Source organism: Euphorbia lathyris, chromosome 8 (genome assembly GCF_963576675.1).
Source record: "Euphorbia lathyris chromosome 8, ddEupLath1.1, whole genome shotgun sequence".
Classification (NCBI taxonomy): Eukaryota; Viridiplantae; Streptophyta; class Magnoliopsida; order Malpighiales; family Euphorbiaceae; genus Euphorbia; species Euphorbia lathyris.
The window spans coordinates 19,320,782-19,337,386 of NC_088917.1; the positions used below are offsets into that span (position 1 = coordinate 19,320,782).

Consider the following 16,605-nt stretch of genomic DNA (forward strand, 5'->3'; position numbering starts at 1 on the left):
CACAAATCGACCAAACCACAAGTGGTTTATTTTTATACTTTTTCGTTGATACTATTAAAATATAAACAAAATCGAGTCATTGTCAATATATTGAGTCCTTACATTAAGCACCCGGTCTTTCATGTCATTCGGAGAACCCCCAATTCACATTTGGACACGTGTATTGTGACCCCACGTAATAATTTGAATAATGAGACCTCTTATAATATACGTGGATCCATATTACACGTGTCAAAATATGTATGGGAGGTCCTCTATTTGACATGGAGAAACGAATGCTTCTAATAATTTGCCCAATATATTTAACACAAAGTTACAGGTACTTTGGGAAGAATTTGTCCATTTTAAAACACTTCTTATATGCAAACGTAATCTTACAAGGTTGTTAACCAAATGAAATAATGTCAAGATAAAGATTATAGGGTAACTTACACCTATGGCCACTGAATTCTACCAATTTTAACATTATAGCCACTAAACTTTAATTCTTACCGGTATGATTATTGGACTTTACACTTTTTAATACCGGCGGCCACTCAACACTTCAAAACGGACGGCCTTAAAATAAAAAATTCAAAGAGTTAATAATATTCTAAAAAACTTTAATTCTTGAAAATTTTCGTTCTGAAGTCATTTAGGTGTTGTATGGTTAGAAGAAAATGTGAATTTTTAGAGATGGAGCTCCAAAAAAGTGATTTTGCTAAATAAAAAACGTGGTTTCATGGTAAATGTCGTTATGAACAACTTTAATTCTTGAATATTTTCATTTTGAGGAGTTAGTTAAAGTTGAATAAATGAAAGGACAAATACCGCTGGTCTTTTTAGACCTTGTTTGATAAAGAAATAAACCTCAATGTACATATTTATCAAGTTTTGTAACACATGGCCGTGTTTGAAAATGACTGAAACCACAATGTTTATTTTTATATGTGAAATGTGAAAATGTCCAAACTTACTTCTATCATTTTGTGAGAAGTGCAGATTTACCCCTAACTTTTCTAAAAAAAGATGAAGTTAACTCTATCTAATAGAAAATCTAAACATAATGATTTACTATTATTTTGACTCGTTATTTAATTGTCACATTAAATCTTTCAAACATTAATTATGTCTAAAATACTTATTTTGTTACTAACACAGTTACAAACAACCTTCCAAAATGTCAACATTCACGTTTGTCAGATACAAATTAATCACAATCTCCCAAAATGTCAATGTTCAAGATAGTAGATCTTATACGTCTGGCGGGATTCGACATTTAACTATCTTGTCTCAACCTAGTTTAGCTTGCACAACATTTACATCAGGCTCGGATCCGGCTGAGCCAAACTAAGAAAGGTAATTTGAAAAATAAATACTACACCTTGCTAAAGCATAAGAATTGTAAAAAATAAAAAGAAAATAGAGATGATCTTTTATATATTCTAAAATTTGAAAAGCAAAAAGGGTTGTGTTCCTTGTACAACTTCATTTGCTTTTTCTTTTGTCCCCTTTCATTATTCCTCCAGGACCCATCCTCAATTATCACTCTGAATGCTACATACACCTCAACTAAAACACCAATTCGCCTCATCAAAATTCAAATTTCAATAGTCCTACAACTATGTATTATACATGTCTTTTAACTTACAAAAACCAAAAATTAATTGTGAATCAACCTCCAATATTACCTCCTATAAGGAGGAGAAGTTCTATACTAAGCTGAGATACATAACACTTACTTGAATAATGATTGATAATTTCATTGATAAGGTCCAACAGATCGAAACCATAGTAGAATTTCTCAGCTAATGGACATTATTCAATTATGCAAATCAAACCTGGTCTTCCTTCCGAAAATCTCGAGCAGGATCAGTAAACCGGACAGTGAAAGAGCGAGAAAGGTTTTCAGGCTCGTCCTTCCCTGAGCCTTGATCAAAATTTTGCAAGTAGCTATGCTCATCATAACAAGGTACCTGGTGGAAAGAAGCTGAAGAATCGAAAAGTTTGGTCTTTTGTTTCTTAAACTTCACCCAAATTGTTTTCCATCTCTGCTTGTAAGCACATGGTCTTGAATTATCAATTTCTTCATAGGAATTGCCTAGCTGAATGCTGCTGCTCCTTCTTCTTCTGCTTAAACAGATACCCATTGAACCCAAAAACACATAAAAAAAGATGCTTTTATTGTTCTGCTAGTTGTTGTAGCCAATTGGGTTGAATAATGAATGTGAACATATCACTTTTATTGAGTGGCTGGAAGGATCTAAGCTGTCAAACTATGTGGAAGCTGTGTGGAGAAGGTTGAGTATTTATGATTGCGTTTTCGTCTCCACTTGACCAAGCAAAATATGCTTCCACATATGTTAAAAAATGTAAGACTTTAATGACATGAAATTGATTGCTTACTTTCTTTTCTTTTCCCCATTCTATGGACAGCATTTTATGATAGATAGCATATACTATATTCTCATTCATTGATGAAATTATAGATATTTTGAAGTTAGTTAAAGTAAACTCTCGAGAATTGAATCTAGACACGAGATTGAGAAAGTAACCTCTCGAGAATACACAATATTAATATGATAATGCTTGAACTTCAAAACCGGACCAGAAAAAATCCATGATCTTTAACACATACTATCATCAAAATCCAAATGACCATTAACCCCTTGAACTTCAAAACCAGACCGGACACACGGATAAAAATCTATGAACTTTACCGTGACCACATGAAAAATGCACTCAGGGATCATCAAACTTTGAGGTTACTAACATGATAACCCAATTCATGTGATCAGCCAATATTTACAATGGTCGCCGGTCAAAGTTCATGGACATTTATGTCCGAGTTTAAAATTGAGAAGCCCCATGGGTGTGTTTTTACCCATGAAAATTCTATCAAGTTAAATCTTCCTCCCAATCTTGATGAAGTGGTTTTCTGCTGTACTCTCATCAGAATTTTTTATAGCAGAATAAAGCAGGCTCAATTGGATTTCTTACATTTGAAAGAAATAAAAAGAACAAAAAGAAATTTGTTACAACAAATGATAGCAATGCTATTCATTTCTATCACTACAAAATAAGTTTAAGTAGGGGGGTGATTGTCCTCTCCTAAAAAAACCCCTTAAATATTTGGCCTCCCAACACAATTTTTTTCCAGACTTAAAAACTGTGTTGAGAGGAGGATATTACATTTAAACTGGCCATGCAATCAGAGTCCCTTTAGGCCAATGCCAATTACATATCCGGTCGCTGTACATACATATCCGGTTCCGAACAGCCATAATCGAGCCATGATATGACGATGTGATTGATGCAGGCCCATAATAAGGTTCTCCAAGGTAACAATGCATATCAACCCCTCTAGGAATGCTTCAAAGGTTCAAAAAAAAATTCTCCAGAAGGCTGCAATGGTGATATCATGCAAACCGCCAACCTACATTTCTGATGAAGATAATTATACGAGTCAGTATCAGACTGAGAAGCATGAGAGTTTATCAAATGTGCTTTTCTTCGATATGCTTTATGACTTCCTAACATTGTCAAAAATAGAGTCTGTCAATCTAACTACAACCTAACTGAAGAATGAAAGATCCATAAATTGTCACATGCACAAAAAGGAAAACGGAAAAGAAATGGAATCAACCAAACCGAGAGGGGAACCTCAATAAGAGGAAGAAGCTTTTTAATCTTTCAAGGATTTTGGAGAGATTTCCGACACCTTAGTGTTGGGGGAACAATAATTAAGGGCATACTGTGCAAGAGACTGATTCAGTCGATAAAATATTCTTAGAAGTTCCCTAGAAAGGATAACAGGATCCCCATAAAACAATATTAAAAGGCATCTTTTTAAAACGCCATCTAAAACATCAACAAACAATGTCCGTGATGAGTAAAGAAAATAGAAATGGGCATTAGTAATTACTGCAACAAGGCAAACATGCATATCTGTATTGCTAGTCCCCAAATAGTTTGAAGACTATAACTTTCCCTGTGATTCGACTCATGAACTGTTCAATAATTGGAACCTGCCTAAGCATAATCATTGCAACCAAGAAACAAGAATAAGAATTAACATAACTAGTTTACAAAAAATTAGTAGAACAGAGCCAGGGAAAATTCAATCAGACAAAACATGAAGTGCTGAAACAAGCATATCAAAACAATACACCTAAAATGCTTATCCTAGAACGGAGGCAGGGAGATATTGCCATGACTTGCAAGACATAGATCTAATTCATGTTGTCAAACAAAGACATCCAGAGTAAAGGATGGTTGCACAGATGAAATTCACTACCGTAGGCAGGCCCAGCCCAGGTCAGTTACCTGCTTCTTGTTTGCATGAATCTTATCTTTGTCTTCCTAAGTCCGAACTTCAAGATACTGTTCTCCCATAGCAGATGGAGGCAATATATAGATTCTTTGACCATTTGTCCTGCCATTTAACCAAAGCAAAAATCATTACATGATTTCTGGTTGTTCCATACTTAACATACCATATGACATTAAACAAAGTGAATTCAAATGCACAATTAGGAACTCTTTGTAGTAACTATAGTAACATGTGAATGCTCTTTTAGCAAAAAAAAAAAAAAGATAATGAGCCTTATGAATCAAGTTCCCAAAAGCTCACAGCAATCTGCCGAATAGGTAGATCATAATTTTATTGTACTGCTGGTACATTGAAGTATCAAACAGAGATAAAAGTGCGATTATATTGTTGTAATATGTACCTTGACATGGGTACTAGGAAATGCAGATGTCCGCAAGGTTTCTTGTGCAACATCTTGCGATTTCCTCTTAGGAGCACTAAGAATGAAAGCTGCTTGATCTGCCGTAGCAGCAGTCGCGGTAATCCGATATCCATTCTCCCACCTTCTGTGGATCCCCTCGCTGGGATAGAGGAAATCAAGTTCAACAACCTAGATAGAGAGTTAGAAAAATGTAAGTACTTTCTGTTATCTATAGCATACTGTCTGATTTAGAATGTTGGGAAGAGGACAACCTGACTAGGATAGCCTGCATTCCTTGACATCACAATGCCCCATTTGCTACCTGCAGTGGTCATTGAGGTAACAGAGAAGCCTTCTTTCCACTTTTTATTGATCCATTTGAAAGGAAATACATCACTAACTTTGTAGGATTGTTGAGTATAAGGAGTCCCTTCAATAACAAAAAAAAAATGCACATGTTAAGACGATAACTGAACTGAGAACTGCAATTTCAGAATAAAATGTTGTTGAAAAGACAAAAACAATTATGTCCAAGTCCAGATGAAGCATACTGCCTAAACTACTTCAAATTTAGAAATCAAAATGATTTTTATAAGAGGCAATTTTTGTCAATCCCAACAATGATCAGCAAGATAAACACATTGAAGCCAAATGAAGATATCTCAAAATATGTTCTCACATCGTCGCAATCAAAATTTAGGCATCTCAGAATCAGTGGATTGTCACAAATAAGACTTATTTGGGGCCAAAAAAATTTAAAAAGTTCCTTGGTTAACAAAACAATAGAAACGGCAAGTCCACAAATGTAAAGAAAACTAAATAGACAAAATGATCTTGTAAGTTTCTCATTACCCTTTGACATGACAACTAAGGCACTGCCGTTGGTTGTGCCAGCAACTGAAGTTATATAGTAATTTTTGTCCCATTGTTCCATTATCCACTCCTGATAAAATCATCAGGAACAAGCTTGCTGAGAGAATGCACCACTAAATAGATGGACTAAGAAATTTGATAGCAAAATTAATTGTAATGCTACCTACCTTGTGCAAGAAAATGGGAGATAATTCATACACCTGGGATGTGAACCCTGTTCCTGCATCCATAATAATGGCCCACAAGTTTGCAGATGAGGCCACACAGCTAATGTATAAACCATCTTCCTTTCCTTTCTCCACATGCTGGTTAATTCTTGAATCCATAACATTATAGTGATACCTGCAAGAAAGACTACTATTACTTGATGAATGGCGATGGAAAAACAGCTATAAGAAATTCTAGAAAAACAGCTTTGAGTTGTTTGACATGTAATGACCATCATTATTACCAGGCATGGTAACTTTCTAAAGGGACATTATTAAAAGCCAGGCAGAGGAAAATTAACTGATTTGTTCATTTTTGACACGTACAAATTTTGACACGTGACACGTGACATGTGGCAATTGTTTTAAATTTTTTTTCTATATAGACTTAACATGTGGATAAATAAGAAATAAAAGTATTAAGTCTATATAGAAAAAAAAATATTAAAACAATTGCCGCGTGTACATGTCACATGGCAAAAATTAACAAATCTGTTAATTTTCCATCCAAAATGGGTTAAATGTCACCTATATGAATACCTCAGGGGGGAATTTTATCAAATAAAACCACATGGGGAAATGACAAAATTTTAGATACCACGGGGCCAAATAGGCCTTTATGCCTAAAATCAATTAAAATGGGGAGAAAAAGATTCTCCATAGAAAGATATGATGCTACTTTATCATGCAAGGAAAAAATAAAATAACAAGATCATATAGGCAAAAACGAAAAAAGATATCACAAGATAAAAGCTACATCCTACTGTTAAAGAAAGATATTTCTATGCTCAACTTCACAAAAAGATGAGAGACAGTGTTTAGTTCTGTATCAAATATAGATATAAATCAATGTACTTGCCTCTGCTTCATTGAATTCCTGAAATTGTAGACTGAGATCCATTGAGTGGCAGGAGTACCAAGCCGCACTTTTTTCTTAAGTTGTGCACCATCATCCAACTCGACAAATGGCCTTCCCCTTTTTTGACCGACCTACAAAGATGAAAGGGTCATCAATTACAATGCAACAAACTATTGGGCGAAAAAACATTACAAGCCAATTTAAAATAGGATTAAAGCACTATTTGGCCCCTCATCTATCTAAAATATTGGTTTTTGACCCCTGATCTATTATGTTGTAACATTTGGCCTCTGACCTATCCAAAATGTTAGTCTTCGCGCCCTAACCTATTATTTGGTTACACTTGCCCCTGACCTATCTAAAATTTGTGAAATTTCAACCATCCATACTGGTTGAGATTTCATCAATTTTGGATAGGTCAGGGGCAAATGTAACCAAATAATAGGTAAGGGGGCGAAAAAAAAGCATTTTGGATAGGTCCGGGGCCAAACCAAAATTTTGGATAGTTCAGGGTCCAATAGTGTTTTAAAGCCTTTAAAATATTCTGAACAACCTTAATAGCTCCATCAGTTAGTATAGGTCGTAACATGATATTGGAGCCTATGCTGTTATCGAAAAGGGAAATGAGCTTAGAGTAATTTGGTTCTTCATCAAATTTCATATTGGTCACCATCTCATGAAATTGTTGAAAAGGAGAGGGACACAAGAAACAGAGCATTTCAGCAGAAGTAGCCATTTTCTTCTTACAAACTAGAAATCCTTTGTTTTCTCCCTGCAGCTTGAGAGCACACAAATCATAATCTACAATAAAATATAAGGAGAACAAACAAGCAAAGTTGCAAAGTTAAGTCAATCATGGTGTAAGAACTTACAACATAACCTTGCCAAGGAAGCTTTCCCCTAAGAAGGAATATAAGGGTATAAGCTAGGGACTCAAGGTCATCCCTTCTGCTCCCTGTCCTGCCTAAATGAGCATGCACACTAGCATAGCGTACAGTTCCCCTACCAAAACCAGAAAATAAATATGGTCATTTCGTTAGATGAAAACCATTGTCTGCAGTAGATCTAAAGAAGGAAATTAAGTTCAATTTTTTTAATCATTTAGTACTCCCCCCGGTTTTTAATGTCTTTTAAGGTTTTTCACCAAACCTATAAATTAATAAAATATTGATTAGACTATTAAAATGACTAATTTACCCTCAGTACCGCTCTCTTAAAACTCTCCTTTCTATTCAAAAATTCGATTTCTTCTTAAATAGTATGCCTTAATTAGAACTTTTTGCATTAATACTAACTCTCTCTCTCTTATATCATAAATAAGGGTAAATTTGAGGAAAACTTGCCAAAAGTGCATTGATAATATAAAAAAGAATTAAACTGATAATCCTAAAACGACATATATTAAAGACCGGAGGGCCTATTAGTATTTAGTCCATATATACAAAACATGTATTACATTAAATTTCCCTATATCATCAACATTAGATATTTATGAATTTATTTTTTAAACACAATTGAACTAATTTATTTCCATGCTGCGACTATAATCTATAAGACAGTAAAAGAAATACATACCTGAAAACATCAGGCTTTTGGTCATAATCAACATGACGACCAGAAGTTGCATCCCGCCACCTTGAAGCTGAAGTAGATAATAGAAGACTTACATCTCTTTCTATTATAAGTATGAAATACCATAACAAATTTATAGAGCTTTCAAGAAATATGTGCTATTAACATAAGAAGCCATACCCAAACCAAGATCAATTAGATAGAGTTTCTTCTCATGAGGTGTTCCAGGCTGGCCAAGCAAAAAGTTCTCTGGCTTAACATCCCCATGAACAAAACTGAAGGAAAAATGAAAAAACTGTCAGGCACATCTAGAATTAGAGGAAGATGGCCTGCACACACATGTAATTATTTGGAACGTACCCCCTTAAGTGGAGCTGTTCTAAAATCGATATTGCCTCCACTGCTATACAAGCAACCATCTGTTCAGACAGCCTGTACAAGAGGAAATCATAAAGATAGAAACATCAAACTTGAAACCCGAAGCAAAAAGTCTGGTGTGTGTATAATTGTATTGGAGGTAGAATTTGGAAGGACTTAGTTCCATACGCTTGATTATTAGTGTTCCAAACATCCCAAAGGCTTGGTCCAAGCATGTCCATGACCTGCATATTTCAGCTCCAAACAACATCGCAAGATTAAAATGCTAAAATTACCGTTCAAATGCAAGTAGTTCAAAGAAAAAGACACTTTCAGAGACACATTGAAGAAAATATATTGACTCACCAGGATGTAGTAGTCTCCTTGTTGACCTTTATAATGAACCAATGGAAGTCCATAACAACCATTGAGAGTGCTTCAGAAAACAATTCAAGAAAACTGGTTAGGTCGCAGAATTATATTTCAAAACAGTTCTCGTGGAATGGTCTCTGCAGTCTCTGTTGACCATGAAATGAACCAATGGTTTCCCATAACAACCATTGCGAGTGCTTAAGGAAAAACAATTTGTAGATACAAACTAGCTAGGTCACAGAATTTGGAGTTTAACACAATCTTAGAATTTGGAGGTTAAAACAATATGCATACCTATAAACTTGCCACTCATATGGAGGGCCATAACTGCAACCTTTGCTGTTCCGGTGCTCAAGCTTCAAAGCAACCTAAAGAATGGAACAGAAACTAATATTAAAGATGCAATCAATCTCCCAGAAAAAGGTGCATAGGAACCTTTAGTGAAATACACACAAACCTCAATAGCATCAGGCCCACTGCGGCCAGCACCACCAGTAACCCTTCTTCCTACATAAACTTGACCAAAGCCCCCTTTGCCCAGCTTCCTCTCTAACTTGTACACAGGTGAGTTGCCAAGTTGTACCTAAAAAGGAGAGAAAATACAAGAACAGATTTCAAGAATACTGATTACAATGAAGAAATATTGCACATGAGTTAGAGTAGGATCTGTTAGCAGTGTCCAAAGCACAACATGATAGAAACTAGCTCACAAATTTCTGCAAGAACCTGATCACATCTTATGATATCTCATGCAACAAACATATCCAACCAATGCTCAATTGTGTAGAGTGTAAAAAGGCCTAAAGGAAAAATCTTTCCATTTTGCTTTCTGAAAATATTTGGCAAAAAATATACATGAGAGAGTTGAGCCAGTGAAGTATATAGGCAAACAGTTATCTAAGTTCTAGAAAATTTCCATCAAAGCCACGCAGCTTATAAGGAAAACATAACATATCAACATTATATTTTATAAGTGCATTAAATTAGAGCTAATATTTGGATGCTTTCCAATACGAACTAACAGCAGCAATTTCATGTCACTGCTTTATCTTCACCTTTACTGTGTATGTTCCATGTATTGCCATATTTAAACACAATAAATTTCCAAGACTGGAGATGTAATAATGTCATGAGCAGAGAGTAAATGAAAACATAACATATCAACATTATATTTTAGAAGTGCATTAGAGCTAATAAGGAAAAGATAACATACAATGTATGTTCCATGTATTGCCATATTTAAACACAACAAATTTCCAACACTGAAGATACAATAATGTCATGAGCATAGAGTAAATGAAAACATAACATATCAACATTATATTCTAGAAGTGCATTAGAGCTAATAAGGAAAAAATAACATACAATGTATGTTCCATGTAATGCCATATTTAAACACAATAAATTTCCAATACTGAAGATACAATAATGCCATGAGCATAGAGTAAATGAAAACATAACATATCAACATTATATTTTAGAAGTACACTAGAGCTAATAAGGAAAACATAACAAATCAACATTATATTTTAGAAGTGCATTAGAGCTAACAAGGAAAACATAACATATCAACATTATATTTTAGAAGTGCATTGGAGCTAACATTGGGATGCTTTCCACTGCAAACTAACAGCAGCAATTTCATGTCTCTGCTTTATCTTCACCTCTTACTATGTATGTTCTAATTGCATATTTAAACAAAATAAATTTCCAAGACTGAAGACATAATAATGTCATGAGCAGAGAGTAAATGAAAATCATTAAAAATAATGAACCTAGAAGCTTAAAAAGCAAGAGGTAAACTGAAACTGAAAATTTCAGAGTACTATCAGAAAATAAGTACCCTCTCAGGAAGTGGACTGGTGCTTCCTTCATCTTCACCAGCAGCCAATTTTTCTGCACTTTTCTCAACTGCCTGTCTTGCAGGCAAGTCCAAACCTGCACGCCCACGTCCACGCACACCAGTACCTAAAAGCTTAGCATTGTCATCATGGTTCATTGCTCTAGTGCCTCTACCTCGACCACCTGGAAAAGAGCCCGGAGAAAGAAACAACAGTCAAGAAGACAGTAAAAGTGATTTCAGTAGTGAAACCTAAGCCATACCTCTTCCAGCACCACGCCGAGTAGTTGCAACTAAACCAGCAGGACTCTGGTTTTGTTTGACCCTTTGTGATCGCCGTACTCCAACTTGCAAATCTGGCATTCTTTTCCCATGCAAAACTTAACGTATTGCTATCCAACAAGCCAAAGATATACGAACAATTATCCCTACAAGGAGAGGGATACAAAAAATATGAGGAGAAATATTGTTAACGAGGGACTACAATAGCACCTCTAAATCAAGTTCAAGCTAGTATATATCACTATTATCAGATAAATAGAGCCACATAGCTCTGTTGCATCAAAAGGGATAAGGAAACGGAATCTGGGACACGTCATTTCTTAAAAAAAATTATCTAGGAAACGGTAATAGAGACAGAAAAGAAACGGAATCTGAAACAGACACGGAAAAGAAGAGTTTCCATTGCAACATAGCCAAATAGCCAATGCGTTGTGCCTAGATTGGCATTAAAACCAAGATTCAGTTAACGACACGAGGCATTAAAACCAAGATTCAGATAATGACATGATTATTCTTTCTCCTAAATCAAGCTTACTCAAACCACAATCTGAAAGACAGATATGTAACGGTTAACTGTATTTAAGAAAACGACAAAGCATCAACCAGCAGCATTCAAAATCAGAAACAAACGACAGAAATAATTTAGTTCAAAGAAACACCTTTTTCACAAAACCTCTCAAACTAAATCTTAAATTGTTTACATCATGCATTTTCAAATTCCATTGAATAAAACTTTAGTAGTTAGAGTTCCAGAAGCCCAATCAGTACCCTACATCATTGCAAGTATAACGCCTTCAGACATTCTAAAATACAAAAGCAGCAGCAACAAGCCAAAAAACCCGATCAGATTAAAGGATAAGTACACACATTCCTGCAGATGTATGGCATTCATAAGTGTTCAAATTGGTTGTTGCCTTATATAAATCACTGCATACCCTATGAGAAAGGAAAATTGATTCGATTGTGCTGCATTGCAACTTCCATTTACAGCTTATTAACATGTTAAAATCATCAAGTGGCAACACTAAATTCAATAACACCCAACCCAGTATCATCAACAGCTCCCCATCAATTACAACATCACAATAACCACAAACTAAAAGCCACAAGTTTTTCCAGTACCTCGCAAAGTGAGAAAACAAAAAAGGGGAACACCCACTTTTTTGTTCTACAGCCAATCACAAATCATCTAATCCTAAAAACACAATCAAATGCCCATACTCCAAATTTCATCAACATCAAACACCTCTATCCAGAACACGAAGAAGATAAAAATCGCACCTATTGCAATAGACGATCGTCCCAAAACCCATGCAAATTCATCAGAAATGATCGTACAACAAATTCTTGAAAAAATAAAAAAAATCAACATACAGATTCATCCTTATCAATGCACCACCAACAAAAAAAACAGCAACAGATACAATATCGCAAGCGTATTTCAATATGTTCGAAAACTTTTTACTGTTCCTGATAGGACCCATTACAGCAATATTAGCAAAGATAACGATGAAGCTTGTACCTTTACGCCAAGGATTCGAAATCCAAGACGATAACCATCAAAGTGAAATAAAAATTTGGGGAAAAGGAATTAGCTGAACACAAATTTGGCTGTTTATGGAGGAGAAAGTTATACAGAGAATCGATGGTGGTGGGTGACTTCTTGGTGTATGTAATGTGTGTGTGGGAGAGACGGTGCACGGGTACCCAAGTGCGCACGTTAGAGAACCGCGCTACGTGGATTTCGTTGCGTGCGGGTGTAGATTCTTACTATAGGTGTCAACCGTGGCGTATCTAAACTCGGAAATGAAAAGTAATGTTTTAAATTTGGGTCTGGCTGTGATCTTTCTGTGGTCACCACTATTAGCATAATGACATAATTGTATTACAAGAAGAAAATAAGTATGGCATAAAGTATATATATTATTCCTAATTTTGATTGAGTTATAATTTTATTAAAAATAATTATTTTTAAATATAAATTCGATTTATTAACCGTTATTCATTTTATCAGTATTTAAAATTAATATTTTTAACTGTATAAAAGCCGTTTTTATATAAGTGTGATTACAGAAAAACAGTAAATATATTATTTTAACTATAAACAAATATAATTTTATAATAAATAAAATGATTAACGCTTTTTAAATTTAATAAGATAATTACAATTAACTAATTTGGTAATAAGACTAGATCAAAAGTAAATGATTAAGGATTGATGTGTCAAAATAAATGATTAGATACTCAATCCATAAAACTTGAAATAACAGAGGACCTTTTGATGATTTTTGCCAAAAAGTATTATAATGACATTATTATCCTTCCAAATTAAATATTTAGTTATGTAAAATTATTGGATAATTATCTCCCTACAAATATCCACCACCTAATATTTTACATTTTTTTTAAGAATAATAAATTTTAGATCTTAAAAAAATAATTTAGGTATAAAAAAAGCAATATGATTTATTAACTATTTGTATCATTATTTATTCAAATTTAAATAAATTACCATTTCTAGAAATATTATTTAAATATCTCAAATTTAATATCTTAACATCAGTAGCTATTAATACTTTCTAATTATTTTAAATTTTAAATCCAAAAAGAACTTCTTCCAGAAAAATCTTATATAAAATATTGATTAGAAAATTCGGAAGAAAATCTTAACTCGTGACAGAAGTTTTATAATAAAACGGCCAAATAAGAAAATTGGCGGCTATATACGTGGAGCACCGCACAAAACAGAAAATTACTTAGATGAATCAAAGATTCAAAGTTTTTACGATTTTTGGTAATACATCCAAAAGAGAAAAAAGTAATAACTTGCATTAATGAGAGTTGTAATTCACTTTAACATGAGTTTCAACATAAATCTTCCTCTAAGATTTGTCTTTGAGCCACATGACGCTTCCCTCATAACTAAAATCTTTGTCTCTTCTACAATAATTTGCCCATCATGGTGAGAAATGAAACCTTTACACATCAAACCATCGTGATCCCGGATAATGCAATCTAAACTAAAAATTATATTACTTAAAACGATATTAGCATCTGTATTAACTTTAAATAAGTCGACGTGGTTTGTCCAAACCACTTCTCCCAAATCTTGTTTCGCAGCTTGCATGAAAGTTGAATTCCTATAATTTGTTGATTTCCACTTCAACAGAAATCGCTTGCCATTATTAAGGATCATGCAAACATTTGACCAAGTTTTATTCCAAATAATTTTATTCATATTCCACCAAAACTGTCAAGTTATTATCGCCATTAAGTAGCAGACATCTCGAAAATTACGCATAAAATGAATCAATAAACCACTCTTTGACGAATCTATCATCATTAATGCATAAATATAAATATCAATTAACAATGATTGATTTCTTCTATGGTTCCAACTAGGGGTGTTAACGAGCCGAGCCGAGACCGAACCCTGCCAAGCTCGGCTCGGCTCGATTAAATTTTTACTCGAGCTCGGCTCGAAACTCGACGAGCCTTGAAATTTCAGGCTCGGTTCGAGCTCAAGTCAGATTCGGCTCGAGCTCGAAAAGCTCACGAGCCTGAAATTTTTAGGCTCAAATCGAGCTTCACATATGCCCGGCTCGAGAAAAGATCGCGAGCTCGATTCATCTATATTCAAAAGTGTTTTTTTTTCACATTTTCTGGATTAATTTTAACCTGTAATAGTTTAAAACTAAATTTTAAACTTTATAAAACAAATTATACACTACATTCAATTACAAATTCAAAAGAAGTCATAAACTCATAAAATTAAAGAAATATATAGTTTACATTAAATTCAAATAAAACATAGAACTAAGTAGTTTTAAGTTCGCAACAAGTTTAATAGATAAATAAATCTGAAGCAACCCTTCCAAGAACACCATCTAAGGGATAGGAAGAATGATTTCTGTTGGTTTATCCATCAAATCATCAACCTGCAAATATGATTATGTGAGTATGTGAAAATGATATAATGCATTAAAGAAATACAAAAACAATAGATGTAAATTAACTGTAATTAGAAGAAGAAAAAACTTGTCATAGTGTTGGTGTTGGGATTGCCGAAATCGAGTTCGTGGTGTTGGTCGGCCGGCCTGAATTTCACTTTGGCAGTGGTGATTGGTGAATTTTAAGAAATGGGATGGTGTGGAATTTTTTTGGGTCGGCGGAAGTTCAAGTGTAGATGATAAATTGATAATGATAGAATGAGATGAATGAGGAGGTCACTTAGGGTTAGCTTAGTAGGTTACGGGTGGGTTTTTGGGTTGGATTGGGTATTATGTATTTGGGCCCAAAAACTATTATTAGGTACTACTTAAAAAAAGGTTAATTATTACAATTTTTCATATTTATTAATAATAAAATATATAACATATTATAAATTAAATATTAATAAAATATATTAATTAAAATATTCGAGCCGGCTCACGAGCTTTCGAGCCAAACCTCTCTAAGCTTGGTATTGGCTCGTTAATGTCTCGAGCCGGTCGCGAACTCGAGTCGAGCCCTGTCGAGTCGAGCTTTGACCGAGCTTTGACCGAGTCGAGCTCGAATAGTTCGCGAGCCACCCTAGCTTATTAACACCCCTAGTTCCAACATGAAAATCCAAAACGAATATGCAAGACATACCTATTACTATATTTAAAGCAAGATACTCACAGATGACGTGTCACTTCCACAAAATTTTAGGATTTCTTTCCTATTTTTCCTCGAGTTTTAATCTAATTTTTACATTTTACATATTCACCCTCAATTGCACCATCACTCTCTCATTCTTTGCCTTCTATCATTTTGATACAGATCGGATTTATCTGAAATAGTGACGTGTTAGTTTTAATCGTAAACTAACAAAGAATACCAACTTCTCTAGCTAAACTAGAAGGAGTGAATCCCAATTCATGGACTAAATCCATAAGAATAGTGAATTCCTCATTGTTGAATGTGAAAACCTTAACAAACTTCACAAGGAAGAAGATATATATTTGATTTGATAAAAGTTAACCTATTACAAAGAGAAAGAGATGAATTTATATCATCTCAAAAACCTAATTGCCAAATTACAAAAGGGTAAATTATCGAACTAATTAAAATACAAATCTAAAGGGTAAATTGGGTTAATGGTAAAGGGATGGCATGGTTGTAAATAAGGAGTGGTAGAGTTGTAAATAGGGAGTGGCAAAGGTGTAATTAAGGAGTGGTCCCAAGCATGAAGAACTTGGGGAGGAAGTATTTTTCCGGTGAGGTTACGCCCCGCGTAACCCTTCTCACGCCTGCGTGAATGCATCTCTGAGCTTGAAGGTTCTCGAAGGTGGTCTTCACGCTACGCGCCCTTCGGGATACGCCCCGCGTATATGCCCTCCTGAAACTGGTTCTCCCCGAAGGCTTGATCCATGCTCCGCGTACTAGACAACACGTCCCGCGTGGACTGCCCAAGTGACCCCCTTCTTGCGTGGTTTCTTCCTTTCTCTCGGCTCCGGATTCACGCTCCACGTGTCCTTTCTCACGCCCCGCGTCCAGGGATAAGAGTCC

At 34.8% G+C, this 16,605-nt stretch overlaps 1 protein-coding gene across 3 annotated transcripts; it reads right to left on the minus strand.

Annotated features, from left to right (window-relative positions):
- Positions 1-2,931: 2,931 nt before the first annotated feature.
- On the minus strand, positions 2,932-12,753 carry LOC136202352 (casein kinase 1-like protein HD16). Of its 3 annotated transcripts, XR_010674412.1 has the most exons (20): positions 12,596-12,753; positions 11,055-11,219; positions 10,795-10,976; positions 9,409-9,534; positions 9,246-9,319; positions 8,946-9,015; positions 8,769-8,824; positions 8,583-8,654; positions 8,403-8,497; positions 8,226-8,292; positions 7,523-7,652; positions 7,204-7,428; positions 6,651-6,781; positions 5,753-5,927; positions 5,565-5,655; positions 4,985-5,142; positions 4,713-4,901; positions 4,306-4,414; positions 3,142-3,423; positions 2,932-3,090 (listed from the first exon to the last, which is right to left on the minus strand). XR_010674412.1 is itself a non-coding variant. In XM_065992917.1 (19 exons), the coding sequence occupies exons 2-18, from the start codon at positions 11,152-11,154 to the stop codon at positions 4,355-4,357; spliced, it is 1,995 nt and encodes a 664-aa protein (XP_065848989.1). In that variant the 5' UTR covers positions 11,155-11,219; positions 12,596-12,753; the 3' UTR covers positions 2,932-3,423; positions 4,306-4,354. The 3 variants fall into 3 exon arrangements, 2 of the variants coding, with proteins under 2 accessions (XP_065848989.1, XP_065848988.1); XM_065992917.1 differs by having other exon boundaries at positions 2,932-3,423; positions 7,204-7,422; XM_065992916.1 differs by having other exon boundaries at positions 2,932-3,423.
- Positions 12,754-16,605: the final 3,852 nt, after the last annotated feature.

Coding starts and splice junctions, on each gene's coding strand:
- LOC136202352 (XM_065992916.1), bottom strand. CDS start 11,154: ATGCCAGATTTGCAAGTTGGAGTACGGCGATCACAAAGGGTCAAACAA. Junction 5,656..5,752: donor CTCCCATTTTCTTGCACAAG/GTAGGTAGCATT, acceptor TGATTTTATCAG/GAGTGGATAATGGAACAATG. Junction 4,902..4,984: donor ATGCAGGCTATCCTAGTCAG/GTTGTCCTCTTC, acceptor CTCTCTATCTAG/GTTGTTGAACTTGATTTCCT.